The sequence below is a fragment of the Humulus lupulus genome, chromosome 4 (genome assembly GCF_963169125.1).
Source record: "Humulus lupulus chromosome 4, drHumLupu1.1, whole genome shotgun sequence".
In the NCBI taxonomy this organism is placed as follows: Eukaryota; Viridiplantae; Streptophyta; class Magnoliopsida; order Rosales; family Cannabaceae; genus Humulus; species Humulus lupulus.
The window spans coordinates 189,990,453-190,009,064 of record NC_084796.1 but is presented as its reverse complement, the minus strand read 5'-3'; the positions used below and the strand labels follow the sequence as shown (position 1 = coordinate 190,009,064).

Below are 18,612 nucleotides of genomic sequence, written 5' to 3'. Positions count from 1 at the left end.
ACTCGGTTATCAAGGTTTTAAATCAAACAGTGTAGTTAAGCCTTAAACAGAGGAAAAACTATACAGAATTAACTCCATATCATTGAAGATCATAAAAGTTTGACACCTAGGATCCTGAAATACAGTTTAGAAACATTTACAACATAAAAACTGTACTAAGTCGGCTAAACGACAAAATCCAAGTTCATTTACAAGCATCTCCCAAAATCCTCTGGCTGTGGCAGCTAGGCTGGCCAAACATGTACACGCCTGCTGTACTCATGGCTGGTTGATCATCTCTTTACCCTTACCTGCACTACAGAGCATCTGTGAGCCGAAGCCCAGCAAGAAAACCCACAAACAGATAACATATGCATCACATATATCAAGCATATAAACAGGCCACCAACTAGCTACACACATACGACCTAGCCGACCCAGGCGTTACCAAGCCCTGGATTCGCGGACCACGCTGTGAGGATATCCCAGGTATCCGTCTAGGGACTCGCCCTGGCAACTCGCACTTCACGTGCTCAACGCTGCTCCCGGCCCCTTGCCGTTCTCGGCCTTGCACTCAACGTGCTCAACGCCGTTCTCGGCCCTTCGCCGTTCTCGGCCTACACCGTTCTCGGCTCTTGCCGATCATTCACATCACAATACATATAGCATAGCAAGCATGTACAAAATTCTAGCATAGTCAGTTAAAGGGCTACTCCCCGCAGTTCTAACATACTGGGCTCGGCCCTGCACATCAATTCTAATCAAATACATTGGGCTCAGCCCTGCACACAAGCTCTATGGGAACAAGGGTTTTCTTACTTGAGTTCCGAGCTTTCTGAGCACCGATGCTCCGAGCACAGTCCTCTAACGTGAGCCTCGCCGAAACCCTAGTCACAACACATTAACAATGCCCATCCATCAAATTCTAATCCGCTAAATAACTTCGAGCCATAACGCTAACCTCCGGGACCTTGAATTCTATCAATCCGGGTGATAAAATCCATCCCGAGCCTTACCCCTTGAGTTCCCAAGCCTAAAATACCCCTAAAAACTCAAACTGGCACTAAGGGCCGTGACCCCACCCACAAGAGCCGCGGCTAGCCTCGAAACAGAGGCTAGCACCACATGGGCCGCGGCGCGCATGAACCTCTCGGCCACCCATGGCCGCGCGAGCACACGGGCCGCGGCGCACCCCTCCTGGGGCTGCGGCTCTCACCTCCAAACCCAGATTTTTCCACACCTTTCCTCAAGCCAATTCACCCAAAACTCATCTATTAAACCCAGATAACTAACACAATTATTTCAGCTTAGTAACAGCACCAAAACCCCATGGAATCCTACTTCAAAACTCAGCCAAAATTCTCAAAAAGCAAACCAATCTTGACTAACATGCAATCCCCAAAACCAGCAGAAATCCAAGACTAAACCTTAGTAATTAGAGCTTACCTTTGCTGAACTCAGTCCCTGGGTTGATCCTCAATCCTTAAGCTTCAATCTCCTAAGATATCACAGTTGAATTCCCTTTAGTTTCTAGCCAATTCCTTTGAGTTTCCCTTTAAGTTTGCCTTTGAGTGTAAAGAAGAGAATAAGAGCTATCTCAGTTATGGAAGGTTGTATATGTCGGTTTCCCCAAAGCTTCTAAGTAATTCCTCTTTTTTGTTTTATTTGACTTAAGTCTAAAGGGTTACCTCAAGGCTCGGGGTACCAAAATGTTCTTGAGGGCAAAATGGTAAATTTCCCCAGTATTCCCGCCTAGACATTCTATCCTCAAATTTATCTCCAAATATTTATTTTCATGTCCCGATAATCCCATAACACACCGAGTACTCAAATTACCCATCGACTCGCCCCGAGTTTGAATCTCAACCCTGTTGTGATTTCCTGACTAATTGCTCACCAGGACTGTCTCGGTCCGTGCTACACAGACATATCACATATATATAACATTTATCACATTTATACTCCTAACATCCAAATGGGGTCCACATGCATATTTAACATAACTAAACATGTATCATAATCATATATACACATAAATCCACATATTAGCATATTAAATCATTTATTGCCCTCCAGGCATACTAATCAAGGCCCTAAGCCCGATTAGCAAATTCGGGTCGTTACACCTGTAATCAACACAGAACCTCCAACTCCCATCTTTTTTCTTTACTAACAAAACGAGACTAGAAAACAGACTTGTGCTTGGTCTAATAATCCCGGCCTGAAGCATTTCCTGAACCAACCTCTCGATTTCATCTTTCTGCACTTGCGTGTATCGATAGGGCCGCACTGAAATGGGAGCAACCCCTTCCCTTAATGCAATCGAATGCTCCCTGCCTCTACTAGGTGGTAACCCGTTTGGCATAGCAAAAAAAGAGCTGTAACGTTGGAGCAAGTCGGCCACTGCCTGGGGATAAACTTGCTCACCTGCTCCCTCGGTTGCCAAAGCACCCATCTGAACCCAAAAACCCATACCCTCATGCTCCACCGTATGAATCATGGCCTTCAATGATATAGGTGATTTACACAGGCCTGGATCACCTTGCAAAGTCACCCAAGTATCCCCCATTTCAAAATGCATCACCAGTCCTCCAATTCACCTGCATATTGCCTAAAGTCTCGAACCACTTGATGCCTAAAATCACATCTACTCCTCCTAACTCCAATGGCAAGAAATCAGTGACGACCCGTAAAGCTCCCAAGTCCAACTCAATTTGAGCACAAATACCTTTAGTTCGCACTTTCCCACTGGTGCCCAAAAGAATCCCATAACATGTTGTTGGAGTGATTGGAATGCCAACCTCTGAAACCACATCCATTGATATGAAATTGTGAGTTGCTTCACTGTCAATGAGAATGGTGACTGGATGCAGACCAATATGACCAGCGAGCTTCATTGTATGGGCAGATGATATCCCAACCAAGGAGTTCAAAGAAAGGGTGGCTAGTGTCTCTTCTAAAGCAACTGTTTCAGCCGAATCTGGTGTAGGAGGTGGGGATTCTGAAGGTGAGCTTGAATCATCATCGTCCAAGGTGAGCATGACTTGAAGAAATATTTGGTCACACTCATGCCCACGGTGGAATTTCTTGTCACACTTAAAGCAAACCCCTCTAGCTATTTTATTCTGGTATTCCACCTCCATCAAACTGCGGGTGTTCAGTGGCTTGGATACTTTCGTAATAGCTGGGTTATTGAGTACAGGTGACGTCGATGGAGTCGATGCAGTTGGTGGAATGGACCTAGCGATGAAGGGGTTCACAATTGAACGAGAGGGTGTGATTGGGCTGAGGTTAGATCTGGCCAGTAAACTCTTGGACCTGTGGCCTGTCGCGAACATCTGTTGCCCCTCCTCAACTCGTTGGGCTGTTTCCATGATTTGGGCAAGGCCCGTGGGCTGTAGAATATGTAGGGCCCCTTTAATGTCTTCCTTGAGCCCTTTAACAAAACTCCTCTCCAATATGTGCTCGGGCAGATCTAGAACCTGCGAAGCCAGAGCCTCCCATCTCAGGCAATATTCCCTCACCGTCGACGTCTACACAACAGACAGAAACTCCTCCGACACTGTGCCGATTGGAACCGCCCGGAATCGGAGAAGCAATTGATGCTTCAATATTGCCCATGAAGTGATCGGTCTACGCTGGTTCTCCCATTGAAACCAAGTTAGAGCGTGTCCTTCTAAACCCACTATAGCCGCCTCCAGCATCTGAGGCTCAGCAAGCCTTGTCAACAAAAAATATCGTTCGGCACGGTAAATCCAACCATCAGGATTTTCTCTTGAGAATAACGGCAACTCTAGCCGAGGGGGTTTGTAATTATGCCCATAATCCTGGGCCATTGACAATGATGTTGATGGAACCGCGGACGGTGGCTGAACCTGATCCGACGATGGGGGTGGTGGAATCGGAACTGTACTCGGAATCGGAGCTGATGAAACCTCTCCTTCAACCGCACGGTGTTGTTGATCTGCACTAGCAGCCGTCGACTGTGTATCTCCTCTCCCTTGAGCCTGTAAAATTTGAGCTAGATGTGACACCACATAGTCCATCTTCTTCTCTATAGTCGGCAATTGTTGAACCTCTAATTCGAGCCACTCAATTTCCTTCGGCAACTGCTGGAATTCGATTCGAACCTCTGCCAATCCCCGAGTGAATTCCGACTGCACTCCTTCCAACTTCTCCTCCAAAATCTCCAAGTACGAATCCTTCTTAGGCCCCATGAAAATCGAATGCTTTGATACCACTTGATACGATTAACCTGCACAATTGTAAGTAAACAGAGAATATAGATGCAGAAATGGTGAGTTTCTGTATTGCTTAGCTAGGAATTCAAGAGCCTAGTTCTCTCCCACAAGGGATACACCTTACTCAATTCCTATCCTCCCCTAAGTTCCACACTCACTGTTATATTTACAACCACAGGGAATTCCCATGTACCCTCCCTCACTCTAATATCTCTAACATAACAACTTAGCCAACCAATCCAACTAATTATCCCCTACAGCTACCTTACTGTTACCTCTACTGTTTCTGCGTGCGTACACAAATGTCAATGGTGGCCTATCAGAAGTGTGTCCACTTCAACATGCTTCGTTCTGTCGTGATAAACTGGATTATGTGCTATGTTGATGGCTGATTTCCTGTCACCGTACAACTTTATAGGCTCAGTTCTTGAAGTTTTAGTTCTTCAAGTATACGTTTAATCCAAATTAATTCGATACACCTTGGGCAAGAGCTCTAAGTTCTGCTTTAGTACTACTTCGAGCTACCACTGGCTGTTTTGTACTCCAAGTAACCAAGTTCCCCTAAACTTTAGTACAATAATCAGTTGTTGACCTTCTATCTTCAATAGATCCCTGCTTCTGTGAAGGCCTCAACTCCCCGTTCCTCGTTTTTCTTGAATAGTAACCCAGTCCTTGGTGTTTTCTTTAGGTAGCGTAGGATTTTGTACATCGCTTCCAAGTGTTCTTCTAGAGGATTGTGCATGTACTGACTAGTTAGACTCACAACAAATGCAATGTCGGGCCTTGTACGAGACAAGTAGATAAGCTTGCCCACTAATCGTTGATACATTCCTTTGTCGATAGTTTCCACTTTGACTTTCTTCTTGTATTTGCCCTTCAGTTCGACTGGTGTTGCCACAGTTTTACAACCACTCATCTTGGTTTCTTTGAGGAGATCCAGAATATATTTTCTTTGTGATACTGTAATACCTTGTTTTGTTCTTGCAACCTCTATTCCCAGAAAGTATTTCATCAATCCAGATCTTTTACTTCAAATTCTTGAGCTAGCACACTGATAGGGTATTCTTATAGATTCAACAACACAGAACAGAAGAAGTTCTGCATCAACACAGCCCCTAACTGCTGCCCGAAACATCAACTTCCAATACAAATGGTATAGAAAAATCAGCAGTGCTAAAAATGGTACCGAGCACATTGCCTCTTTCAAACGAATAAAAGCCTCTTGTGTTGTATCTGACCAGCCAAAAGCGTCTTTTCTCAATTGATCTGTCAAAGGCTTTGCAATTTGTTCATACCCTTGTACAAACTTCCGATAAGATCTGGTTAGACTCAAAAATCCTCTCAAATCCCTCAAAGTCTTAGGAATGGGCCACTTCGCCATTGCCACTATCTTTTGGGGATCGACTGCCACTCCATCTGGAAAAATAATGTGACCCAAGTACTCCAAATAACTTTGAGCAAATAAACACTTCTTGTGATTTGCATAGAGTTTGTGCTGAAGTAAATGGTCAAGAACCATCTCCAAGTGGCGCTCATGTTCTTCAAGGGCAACACTATACACCAAAATATCGTCAAAGAAAACTAGGACAAACTTTCGCAAGAAATCACAAAATACCTCGTTCATTAAGGCTTGGAAAGTGGAAGGGGCATTTGTCAAGCCAAAAGGCATGACGAAGAACTCATAGTGTCCTTCATGTGTGCGAAAAGCTGTCTTCTCCACATCTTTAGCACAAACGCAAATTTGATGATATCCGGATTTGAGATCCAACCTGGAAAACACTATTGGCACCAAAATGCTCATCTAGCAACTCATCTATGACCGATATTGGAAATTTATCAGCAACTGTAGCTCGATTCAAAGCCCGTTAATCCACACAAAACCGCCAACTCCCATCTTTTTTCTTCACCAAGAGCACCGGACTTGAGAAGGGACTAGTGCTAGGTTGGACAATGCCGACTTGTAACATTTCAGCCATCAACCTCTCAATTTCATCTTTTTGTGTTTGAGCATAACGGTATGACCTTGCACTAATAGGGCCTATGCCTTCTTTCAAACATATAGCATGCTCCTTGGACCGAATGGTGACAAGCCTTGCGGCATATCAAAGACAGCTTCAAACTTTTCCAAAATGGTGAGGATGGGTGGTGGTACGGGGCTAATTTGGGATTCCTCTACTGCAAAGGCACCAAACTCAACCCAAAATCCCTCCCCTTCTTGTTGCACCATATGGATCATGGCCTTGAGGGAGATTTGAGACTTGCAAAGGCTTGGATCACCTTGTAGTGTAATCCAAGAACCCCCAACTTTGAACTTCATCACCATTGTTCGCCAATTGACTGCATATTCCCCAATGTCAACTATTTGATCCCTAATATTATATCCACCTTGCCCAAATCCAAAGGAAGAAAATTGTAGGAAATATTATTCGGTATCCCTTTTAGAATGAGAAACCTAGCTGTATATTTTGTATAGTTTCCATATTTAGATTATTGTAGGCTTATTTTGTTACCCTATTCTTTGCTGTAATTATGCTAGGATATTTGGTATTAACTACCAAATATCTTCTCATTCTCTATACAATGCTTAATTAAAGGCATAACTCTAATTCAATAAAATATAGAAGCATTATTTCCACATGGTACCAGAGCCTAAAGCCTAACCCTAAAGCTGCCGCTGCTCTCTGCCTTTGTCTTGTTTTTTCTGCTTCTTTCTTCCCTCATGGCCACTGTAACCCATCCAAACACTCAAAATCCCACTGCCTCTGTCACTGATGACACCTCAGTCGATTCCATTATCAACAAAACCCCCTTTGATCTCTCCCACATCCTTTGATCACCAAAACTCTCCAAATTACATACACAAGCTGAATGGTCAGAACTTTCTGCAATGGTCTAAATCCGTGAAGATGTACCTTCGAGGACGTGGACGCTTAGGATATCTCACTGGTTCTGTTCCTACTCCTCAGGCTTATGATCCTTCTTATGCTAAGTGGGAGTCTGAAAACTCTCTCATCATGGCTTGACTTATCAACTCAATGGAAGTGGACATTGGTAAGATTTATTTATTCCTTTCTACTGCTAAAGAAGTGCGGGACATTGTTCAGGAGGCTTTCTTGGATTTGGAAAATTCTGCCCAAGTTTTTGAACTCAAATCCCGACTTCGGGATCAGCGACAAAATTCCCTTACGGTAACACAATACTATGGCATCCTTTATAATCTTTGGCAAGAAATAGATCTTTTTTATGTTCCTGAATGGAAATGTTCTACTGTTGCTTCTTTCTATAAGAAAATGCTTGATCGAGAGAGACTTTTTGACTTTCTCCATGGCCTTAACCGAGACCTTGATGAGGTGCGTGGTCGTCTCTTAGGCAAGAATCCTCTTCCCACCATCCGTGAGGCTTTTGCTGAGGTTCGACGAGAGGAGAGCAGGAAGAGAGTCATGATGGGACCCCAAGTCGCTGCTGAAACTGATCAATCTGCTCTTGCTGCCGGTGCATTAAGGATGGTGACGACCCTCGTGGAAATCGACGTGAATGTCCATGGTGTTCCCACTGCAACAAGGTTGGTCATACCAAGGAAAAATGTTGGCAAATCTATGGTAAACCAGCTGATTGGAAGCCTCGTCCCTCAAATCGTCCCAACTCTGATAGTCAAGCCTTGGTTGCTGCTCCACTAGAGCCTTTTCCATTCACTCTAGCTCGCTCCATTAGCTTCTAAGCACTGCTCCTGCTGTCCCTGCAGTTGATCCTTCGTCCACCTCCAATCCAGGTACTTCTGCTGCCTTCAATGTTCAAAATACTACCTGGATTGCGGACTCGGGGGCCTCGGATCACATGACTGGTCAGCCCAATCAGTTCACTGCTTATACTCCTTGTCCAGGTACCCAAAAACTAAAATTACTGATGGTTCCCTTTCTTCTGTGGCTGGTAAAGGAACTATACAATTATCTCCTTCTCTTGTTCTACGAGATGTTCTCCATGTTCCTAATCTCTCTTGTAATGTTCTTTCTGTCAGAAAAATCACTCATGATCAACAGTGTTTTGCTTCTTTCTCACCACTTTGTTGTACTTTTCAGGATATGTCCTCGAGGAAGACGATTGGAAATGCGAAGGCATGTAGCGGGCTGTATTACCTTGATCCGTTTCCTCCTGCTCAAGTCAATAAAGCTCTTGTTTCTGGTTGTATTTCTTCTAGTGACAATGATATTATGAGGTGGCATTATAGGTTAGGCCACCCTAGTTTTTCATATTTAAAGTACTTATTTCCTAAGTTGTTTCGAAATAAAAACTTGAGCTTATTTCAATGTGCAATTTGTCAATTGGCCAAACACACGTGCTCTTTTTTATTCTATACCCTACAAATCCACCCAACTATTTACTCTTATTCATAGTGATATATGAGGACCATCTCGAATAACAAATACTAGATGGTTTATTACTTTCATTGATGATCACACACGTGTTAGTTGGGTATTTTTCCTTAAAACTAAATCTGATGCTGCCATGACATTCAAAAAATTTCACTCTATGATAAAAACTCAATTCAATGCAAATCTACAAGTCTTACACACAGATAATGAAACTGAATATTTTAATTCAATCTTGGGTGATTATCTTTTATCTCATGGTATTGTGCATAAAAGCTTGTGTGCAGGCACACCTCAACAAAATGGGATTGCTGAACGCAAAAATAGGCATCTTTTAGAAATTGCTAGAGCCCTAATGTATACAAATTCTGTCCCAAAACATTTCTGGGGTGAGGCTATTCTTACAGCCGTATATCTCATCAATAGAATGCCCTCTCGAGTGTTCAAATATAACACTCCTCTCTCCATGCTTCTTAAAATATATCCATATACACCACTTGTTTCCAATCTTCTCTTAAAAACGTTTGGATGTATCTCTTATGTTCATGTTCTTGGTCCTAATTGTTCTAAGTTTGATCCCTGAGCTTTAAAATGTGTTTTTTTGGGATACTTCTACCAAAAAACAGTACAAGTGCTACCACCCTTCTACTCGCGTATGTACGTCTCCTTAGATGTTACATTCAATGAAGAGCAACCTTTTTATCCCAACTATTCACTTCAGGGAGGGACTGTAAGTGATGTTTCTAGTTGGGATACTTGCCTTTCTAAGACTACTCTTGAATTCTCTTCTGAGCAACAACCTCAGCTGTCACGACCTCAGTCGCCCAAAACTAAGGAACTCCTAGTTTATTCTCGGTGACCAAGAAATCATCAAGTAATACAGACAACTACTGCTCCAACATCTCATGACTCTGACTCACAGACCAATCCTAATGCAAGTAATTCTCCTCTTAACCCTATTGTACCTACTGATATTTCTAATATTGAGTCTTCCAGTATGGTAGAACCTGAGTTTGAGTTACCAATTGCCAAAAGGAAAGGAGTTAGAAGTTGTACTCAACATCCAATGTCAAGATATGTCTGCTATAGTAGACTGAATCCTCACTATAAAGCTTTTTTAGCAAAAGTCGAGCAAGTAGTGATTCCCAAGACTATTACCGAGGCTCCACACAAGAAGACTGGGAGAAAGCAGTGTATGAGGAAATTGGGGCACTAGAAGCCAACACCACATGGAAAATAATCAAACGGCCTCGAAACAAACATGTGGTGGGGTGTAAGTGGGTCTTTACAGTCAAACACAAGACAGATGGAACAATAGACCGGTACAAAGCAAGATTTGTTGCAAAAGGGTTCACTCAAACATATAGGGTGGACTATAATGAAACATTTTCACCGATTGCCAAGTTAAATACAGTAAGGGTTTTATTATCTGTTGCTGCCAATCTTAATTGGCCCTTACAACAACTTGACATTAAAAACGCTTTTCTCAATGGACATTTGGGAGAAGAGGTTTTCATGAAGATTCCTCCAGGGTTCGAAGGAAGATATGGAACAGAGAATGTCTGTCACTTGAAAAAGTCACTCTATGGCCTAAAGCAATCTCCAAGGGTGTGGTTTGAAAGATTTAATCAGGTGATAAGAAAACATAGATATAAACAGGCTTAGTCAGATCATACCTTGTTTTTCAAACACACACAAGAGGGGAAGGTAACTATCCTCATTGTCTATATTGATGATATGATAATAACAGGTGATGATTATGAAGAGCAAGGAAGACTCAAGGGAGTGCTAGTCTAGGAATTTGAAGTTAAAGATCTTGGGCCAATGAAGTACTTTCTCAGAATGGAGGTTGCAAGAACAAAACAAGGTATTTCAGTATCTCAGAGGAAATATATTCTGGATCTTCTCAAAGAAACTGAAATGAGTGGATGTAAACCAGTTGCAACACCGATTGAACCAAGAGGCAAGTACAAAAAGGAAAAAGGGAAGACAGTTGACAAAGGTATGTATCAACGGCTAGTGGGCAAATTGAACTATCTATCTCACAGAAGACCTGATATTGCATTTGTTGTAAGTTTGGTTAGTCAATACATGCACAATCCTTTAGAAGAACACTTGAAAGCTGTGTATAAAATCTTGCGCTATCTAAAGAAAACACCAGGGACTGGGTTATTGTTTAAGAAAAATGAAGAGCGAGGTGTTGAGGCCTTCACAAATGCGGATTGGGCAGGATTAGTTGAGGATAGAATATCAACAATTGGTTATTGCACTAAAGTTTGGGGGAACTTGGTTACTTGGAGGAGTAAGAAGCACCCAGTGGTAAACTCAAAGTAGTGTTGAAGCAGAACTTAGAGCACTCGCTCAAGGAGTATGTGAATTATCTGGATTAAACGCATACTTGAAGAACTAAAACTTCAAAGGGCTGCTCTGTTGAAGTTGTACAGTGACAGTAAATCAGCCATTAGCATCGCACATAATCCAGTTCATCACGACAGAACTAAACATGTTGAAGCGGATAGACATTTTATCAAAGAAAAAATTGATGAAAATGAATTATGTGTTGTCGACATTCCCAACAAGCACTAACAGGCAGATATACTGACTAAGGGTTTGTCTAAAGAAAGTTTCAATGAGTTAGTTTGCAAGCTAGGCATGTGGAATCTCTATGCACCAACTTGAGGAAGGGTGTAAGAAATATTATTTGGTATCCCGTTTAGAATGGGAAACCTAGCTGTATATTTTGTATAGTTTCCATATTTAGAATATTGTAGACTTATTTTGTTACCCTATTCTTTGCTGTTATTATGCTAGGATATTCGGTATTAACTACCAAATATCTTCTCATTCTTTGTACAGTGCCTATTTAAAGGCATAACTCTAATTCAATAAAATATAGAAGCATTATTTCCACAAACATTAGTAACAACCCTCAAAATCCCCAAATCGAGCTCCATCGAGCTACAAATACCATCCATTCGTACCTTGCCCCCTGTACCCAACAACACTCCGTAAGAAGAAGTGGCCGTGATTGAAATATTGGCTGCCTTTACTATGTCAACGAAGATGAAATTATGCATTGCGCCGCTGTCAATGAGAACAGTCCCTGCTTGCTGCCCATTCCTACCCGCCAGCTTCATTGTGTCGGCTGATGTAATGCTGACCAACGAATTGAGGGATAATGTTGCCAACGTTTCTTCACTTGTGATATCCTCTAAGGGCTCTGGGGTTGTAGGGGGAGACTCCATCGGTGGGCTTCCTTCTTCCTCGTCCATAATTAATATCATTTGGAGGGCTTTCTGCTCACTCATGACCCCTATGCCACTTCTTTTCACACTTGAAACAAACACCTCTTGCTTTTTTGTCTTGGTATTCAGCCTCAGTAATCCGCCTTATGTGGGGAGTCTTTGCTGGAGTAGCTGCATTAGTTGGTGAGTAGACACAGACACTACAGATGAGCTTGAACTGAACATTGATGGCGGTTTAGGCATCCAAGCAAAAATGGATGAACAAGATGGGATTATTGGGCTCAAATAGGGCTGATTTGTAGATGGGCGACTACCCAAGTTTGACCCACTCAACATTTGGTGGGCTCCTCAATTCTTTGGGCTAAATCCATGACTTGGACCAAACCCGTGGGCTTCAAAATATGGATTACACTTCTAATTTCTTCTTTCAAACCCTTCACAAAGTTACCTTCTAAAATATGCTCAGGTGTATTGGGTACTCGAGAAGCAAGTGCCTCCCACTAAAAACGATAATCCTTTACGGTTGTGTCATGCTTGACTGACAAAAATTCCTTCGACAACGAACCAATTGGCTGAGTACGGAATCGGCCTAAGATCAGCATCTTCAAAATTGCCCACATTGTAATTGGCCTTCGCTGATTTTCCCATTGAAACTACGTTAATGCGTCCCCTTCTAGTCCAACAATTGCAGTCTCCAACATGTGAACCCTGGTCATCTTGGACAACAGAAAGTATCATTCAGCCCTATATATCCATCCTTCTGGATTTTTGCTGGAAAATAGGGGCAGTTCCATTCGCAGTGGTCGGTAATTTCTATTGACCTAGGGACCCGAAAGTAAGTGGTCATTCTGAGCAACCGGGTGAGATGGTGAAGTTCGGACCTCCTGTGGACTCACTGGCTTTCCTCCCGATGCCGTGTCTCTGTCAATTGCCCGCCACATCTGATCGACGCTTATGGCGGATGAATCGCTCACGCTCTTGTGAGTCGGCTGGTTCAGCTGGGCCACAATTAGTTGCAGCGCCTTCTCCATCGCAGGTAACCGTGCCATCTCCTTCACGAACCCCATATTAGCCTTCAGTGCTGCCACTTCTGACTGGATCTCGTGCTAGAATTCGGAGAACTTACCATCTAAAGCATCGACCACCGCTTCAAACTTCTTGGCCATGAAGGATCGTTGTCTCTGATACCAATTGCTAGGGTATTCTTACAAATTCAACAACACAGAACAAAAGAAATTGAGTAGAATTGGATGAATTTCATTGAATGGGTAATAATAGGATTTTCGAGAGCCTGTATTCTCTCCCTTTACACTATACTTAAGCTAATCGACATCCTCCTTCTAAACTCTCCTAAACTATTATTCTAATACTAGCAAGTGCACACTTACAATTTTGCACCAATCCTTAGTCTATCTTTACCCACATAACCACCTATTAATTCCCCCCGTATTAGCACTATCCTCAGCTGACCTGGCAGTCCCTTTTGCCTTTTCTCTCTTCCTTGCATACACATAGGTTAAGGGTGGCCTATCACACACCTTTAAGTTTTTCTTGCTCTTTATAATCATCACTTGTTATTATCATATCTTCAACATAGACAATGAGAACAGTCACTTTTGCCTTCGAATGTTTAAAAGACAAAGTGTGATCTAATTGAGCTTGCTTGTATCCATGCCTTTTTATTACCTCATTAAATCTTTCTAACCATGTCCTTGGAGATTGTTTTAGACCATAAAGAGATTTCTTTAGATGACATACATTCTCCACTCCATACCTTTCTTCGAACCCAGGAGATATTCTCATAAAACTTCTTCCAAATGCCCATTGAGAAAGACATTTTCTTATATCTAGTTGTTGTAGGGGCCAATCAAGATTGGTAGCAATCGATAGTAAGACCCTTACTGTGTTTAACTTGGTAACATGAGCACACGTCTTGTTATAGGCCACATTGTATGTTTGAGTGAATCCTTTCGAAACTAGTCTTGCTGTGTATCTGTCTATTGTTTCACTAGCCTTGTGTTTCACCGCAAACACCCATTGACATCCCACCACATGTTTATTTTTAGGCCGATTGACTATTGTCAATGTAGTGTTCGCTTCTAGTGCACTAATCTCTTCAAACACTGCTTTTGAGAGTGTCGGTAATATTTTTGGGAACTACCACTTGTTCGACTTCTGCTAGGAAAGCTTTATAGTGAGGAGTTAGTCGACTATAGCAAACATATCTGGGCATTGGGTGTTGAGTACAACTCCGAACGCCCTTTCTTTTGGCAATATGTAACTCAGATTCAGGTTCTACCATACTAGAAGACTCAAAATTAGGAACATCATCAGATAAAATAGGGTTCAAAGAAGGATTGCTTACAGCAGGAATAGTCTGTGAGTCTGACTCATGGGATGTTGGAGCATCAGTTGGCTGTATTACATGAGAATTTTTCTGTCGGAGAGAGTAAACTAAGATTTCATTAGTTTTTGGCAGGGGCTGAGATTGTTGTTCAAATGAACTTGGAATTGTATTAAACTCAGAAAGTTCAGGAATAGCTTTAGGAAGACAAATATCCCAACTGGAAACATTACTTATAGTCCCTCCCTGAAGTGGAAAGTTAGGATAAAATGGTTGTTCTTCATCGAAAGTAACATCTAATGAGACGTACATACAACGAGTAGAAGGATGATAACAATAGTATTTTTTATTTTATTTTTTTGTAGAAGAGTAGCCCAAAATAACACACTTGAGTCTTCTAGGATCAAACTTAGAACGATTTGGTCCAAAAACATGGACATAAGATATACAACCAAACGTTTTTAATGGGACATAAGAATATGTGGAAATTATTCACTGATAATTTATTCATTGAGAGCAAATCCCTTTAAATAGGTACTGTACAAAATAAAGAAATATTTGGTAATTTAATACCAAATATTCTGGTAATTACAAATATTATAGACAACCTATCAAATAATCAAAATATAGAAACTATACAATATGTACACAGTGGTTTCCTAATTAAGAGGATACCGAGTAATAAAGACTAATAAACACCAATATTTCCTACAATATGGATGGTCTTTTATTTTCTTATTAGATAATTTGATCAACTAGAAGTTAGTGTGAAAAAATAAATTATAATAATTAAAGAGAAAATGAAGAATTTCTAAGTGAAAACATGTCATTCTGCTAGGTGATCCTGGACTAGGGAAGAGCCAACTCCTGCAAGCAGCGGCAGCAGTTTCTCCAAGAGGCATTTATGTGTGTGGTAATGCTACAACGAAAGCTGGGTTAACTGTAGCTGTAGTAAAGGATCCAATAACAAGTGATTATGCTTTTGAAGCAGGTAAGATTCCTTCTATGTAGCTGTTTTGGTTCTCATGTGATGTTAAGGACTATTAATCTCGGTTGATATTACATTGAGTGGGAACATGTAGAGTCAGTTCTTTCACATTGAACGAGAAGTTATTTTTATCTGCTTTAACCAACTCCAGTCTCTGTTACAACTCTAGTTGACTCCTTTTGTAACCATGTATTTTCCAATAGGTGCCATGGTACTTGCAGACAGTGGATTGTGCTGCATTGATGAGTTCGATAAAATGACTTCAGAGCATCAGGTTTGTAAGATCTTCCGTATAATTTTTTTAGCATTTGTTACCACTAATCTTCACATCAAAATATGGATCTAACTCGAACTGGGATCATTACAGGCTTTACTTGAAGCCATGGAACAGCAGTGTGTCTCGATAGCAAAGGCTGGACTTGTAGCAAGTTTGTCAGCACGTACTTCTGTCTTAGCAGCAGCAAACCCCGTTGGTGGTCATTACAAGTAATCTTGTCTTTCACTTTAATGTCTATCTGTTGCGATCCACATGATAAAATCTACTTTATATTTCCTGCATATTATGTTTTGTTTTACAGCTTTTCAAGTGTAATATTTTAATGTTCAATTTACAGCCGTGCAAAAACAGTAAACGAAAATCTGAAAATTAGTGCTGCTCTGCTGTCACGATTTGATTTGGTCTTCATATTGCTAGACAAACCCGATGAACTTCTGGATAAGAGGCTCTCAGAGCACATCATGTCTGTAAGTTATCCTTCCAAAGTCACGGTGACAACTTAAGAAGCAGTTTCCTTGTTCTTCTCATATTACTTCTAAAGATAATAGACGCTTTAATGTATTTAGCTTTGTTGAGTGCAGAACTGAATGATATTAATTAATTGGTTGTCTATTATGCAGCTTCATACTGGGTACGCAGAGCATGCACCAGCAGCAAAAAAATTACGACGAGAAGGTACTCTTATACTACTTGGGTTCGATGTATAGTAATCGATACAGTTAGGTTCAAGATGTGCCTTTTGCTTACTAAAATGCAGCAACGCAGAATGATCGAGGCATAAAGATGAAAGTAGATGGTGGTTCATTAGTGTCAAGGTTGAGATTAGACCCAAAGAAGGATGGTGCTTTTGCTCCGTTACCAGTTCAACTTCTCCGCAAATATATTGCCTATGCAAGAAATTTTGTTTTCCCTAGGTAATTGGGTGTGATCTGATCACCTCCTCTCAACTATTCCAAATTAATATTTGATTTTTGATATTTGATATTTGGTGGAATTAGGATGTCAAAGCCAGCAGCTGAAATCCTACAGAAGTTTTACTTACAACTAAGAGATCACGCTACATCAGCTGACAGTACACCAATAACAGCTAGACAACTTGAGAGTCTAGTGAGGCTGGCAGAGGCTAGAGCCCGCCTAGATTTACGAGAAGAAATAACAGCCCAAGATGCAATGGTCAGTTGCCTTGCAGGCTAACCATTCCTCATCAGATGTGAGATTCGCAATGAGATTTTGTGCGTAAGATTTGTAAATGATTTTTGTTTATTGTGCAGGATGTAGTTGAAATCATGAGAGAATCCCTCTACGATAAGTATGTGGATGAGAATGGTTTTGTGGACTTCGGTCGAAGTGGTGGTATGAGTCAACAAAAAGAGGCCAAAAGGTTCTTAAGTGCTCTCAACAAACAGTCGGAGTTACAGCAGAAAGATTTTTTTTCTATCTCAGTGGGTGCCATTTGCTTTTTCTATTCTATCATCACTTTCAGTGATGATGTAAGATCATTATTAAGCATTCTTCTCTAAGTAAATTCTTGTTTTCTTCAGGAAATATACAGTTTAGCCGATCGGATCGAGCTAAGAGTTCCTGATATGGACGCGTTTATTGATAATTTAAACAGTGTTGGTTATCTACTCAAGAAAGGACCAAAGACATATCAGGTAACCATAGGAACACCATTTAGAAAGGTGGTTTCTGATTACAATGTTAACAAAATGAATCTCTGATAAATCTATATCCATGTAGGTACTATCGTCATCTTATTCGCGGAGCCAGTCATCAAGGTCAAGGTTCTAAAATTACTATAGGATTAGAAAACAAAGAGTTGTGTTTTGAAAGCAGTCTCTTCATGTACATAATCTATTGGAAGAAGCCAATTTTGTTGTATTGAGAATATGCAATAACTTTTGCTCTTCTTTTCTTATATTAGTGTAGTGGTGTGGCATACAAAGGCAGAGAGTAGTTGGTTTTGGTCATAAATACCTAATCAGAAAAGCCCTGATTTCCATCTATAGCTTCTAATCTCCATTCACTCCCATAATGAAGAGTTGGGCAAACCCAACCAAAACTGTAAAGCCTCAGCAGCTATCATACTCTCTCCTCCTATATTGCCTGGCTTGTGAGGCATGCTTACTTGTAAAAAATCACAGAATGATATTTGGTCTTCTTTGGAGGAATATCATTTATTCATTCTCCTCCATGCATGCAAGCCACAATCTTTGCCTCGTCAGCCATATCCTTAATTTTTTAGAAGAATATTGTAATGGTGAAGTGTGAATCGTGAAGATGAAGATGAAGACGTTGATTAATGGTGATAAATAGATTATATAAAGAATTTTGTTCTTGCAATGTATCATCCACGTATGACTTGTATGTGAAAAATGGTCCTCTCCAATGTGTCCTTGCAGTACTGCTGAACTGCAAGGGAAAACAAGGGAAGAGGAGCTGATGATATAATTCTTAATTACATATGTTAGCCATAAATAAATAACAGTAACAACAGCGATTGGAACAAACAATGCATGCATGCAGTGTGACCTGAGTTATTTGACATTTTCTTAACATGTAATTTTGTTGTGGACATTCAACATCAATCATTGCAAGTATATATCTATATGAACATTGTTATTAGGCGCCAATGGTGTGTCTGGTGAGTGGTTATAAATTTTTTATAGTAGTTGTTAAATTAAAATATATGGAATTCAATATTAAATTGTACCAATAGTGATACGACAATTTATGGTGGTGTTGGTCACATCGACGCTGATTAGCATTTCTCTATCTATATATATATGCCACGCATTCAAAATCAATTATATTATTCTATGCTTACTAATTCCGCAGCATACTTATTTCCATTGTTTCTTGCTTACTCTTACTCTTGTTGTCTCTCCCTTTATATAAATGCCAAAGATATTTTGTAGTTATCTATCAAATATAAGAAATGATATATCACATGCATAAAATATTGTATCTAAAGCAACTCAAACGTAAAAGTAATGAAACACTGACAAAATAATGAAATGATGATGACTTTTCACATTCTTACAATCTTTATAGTTTATGATTTTTTTTCCTTAACACAATGCAGCTATAGACAACAAGCTAGTATAAAGTGTTTAGTATATGAATACTACTTTTACGAATATTACAAACAAAAGTGTACAATAATGATTT

At 40.7% G+C, this 18,612-nt stretch overlaps 1 protein-coding gene across 1 annotated transcript in view; it reads left to right on the top strand.

The window, feature by feature from the left end:
* LOC133831066 (probable DNA helicase MCM8) overlaps positions 1–18,074 on the top strand; it is a 38,691-nt gene extending 20,617 nt beyond the window's left edge. The window contains exons 8-17 of the mRNA XM_062261235.1: positions 15,015–15,167; positions 15,368–15,438; positions 15,532–15,650; positions 15,779–15,908; positions 16,062–16,116; positions 16,199–16,355; positions 16,440–16,614; positions 16,713–16,883; positions 16,983–17,096; positions 17,182–18,074. Of these exons, the coding sequence (XP_062117219.1) occupies positions 15,015–15,167; positions 15,368–15,438; positions 15,532–15,650; positions 15,779–15,908; positions 16,062–16,116; positions 16,199–16,355; positions 16,440–16,614; positions 16,713–16,883; positions 16,983–17,096; positions 17,182–17,232 (1,196 nt within the window). The 3' untranslated portion in view covers positions 17,233–18,074. The remainder of the gene's footprint in view (positions 1–15,014; positions 15,168–15,367; positions 15,439–15,531; positions 15,651–15,778; positions 15,909–16,061; positions 16,117–16,198; positions 16,356–16,439; positions 16,615–16,712; positions 16,884–16,982; positions 17,097–17,181) is intronic.
* Positions 18,075–18,612: the final 538 nt, after the last annotated feature.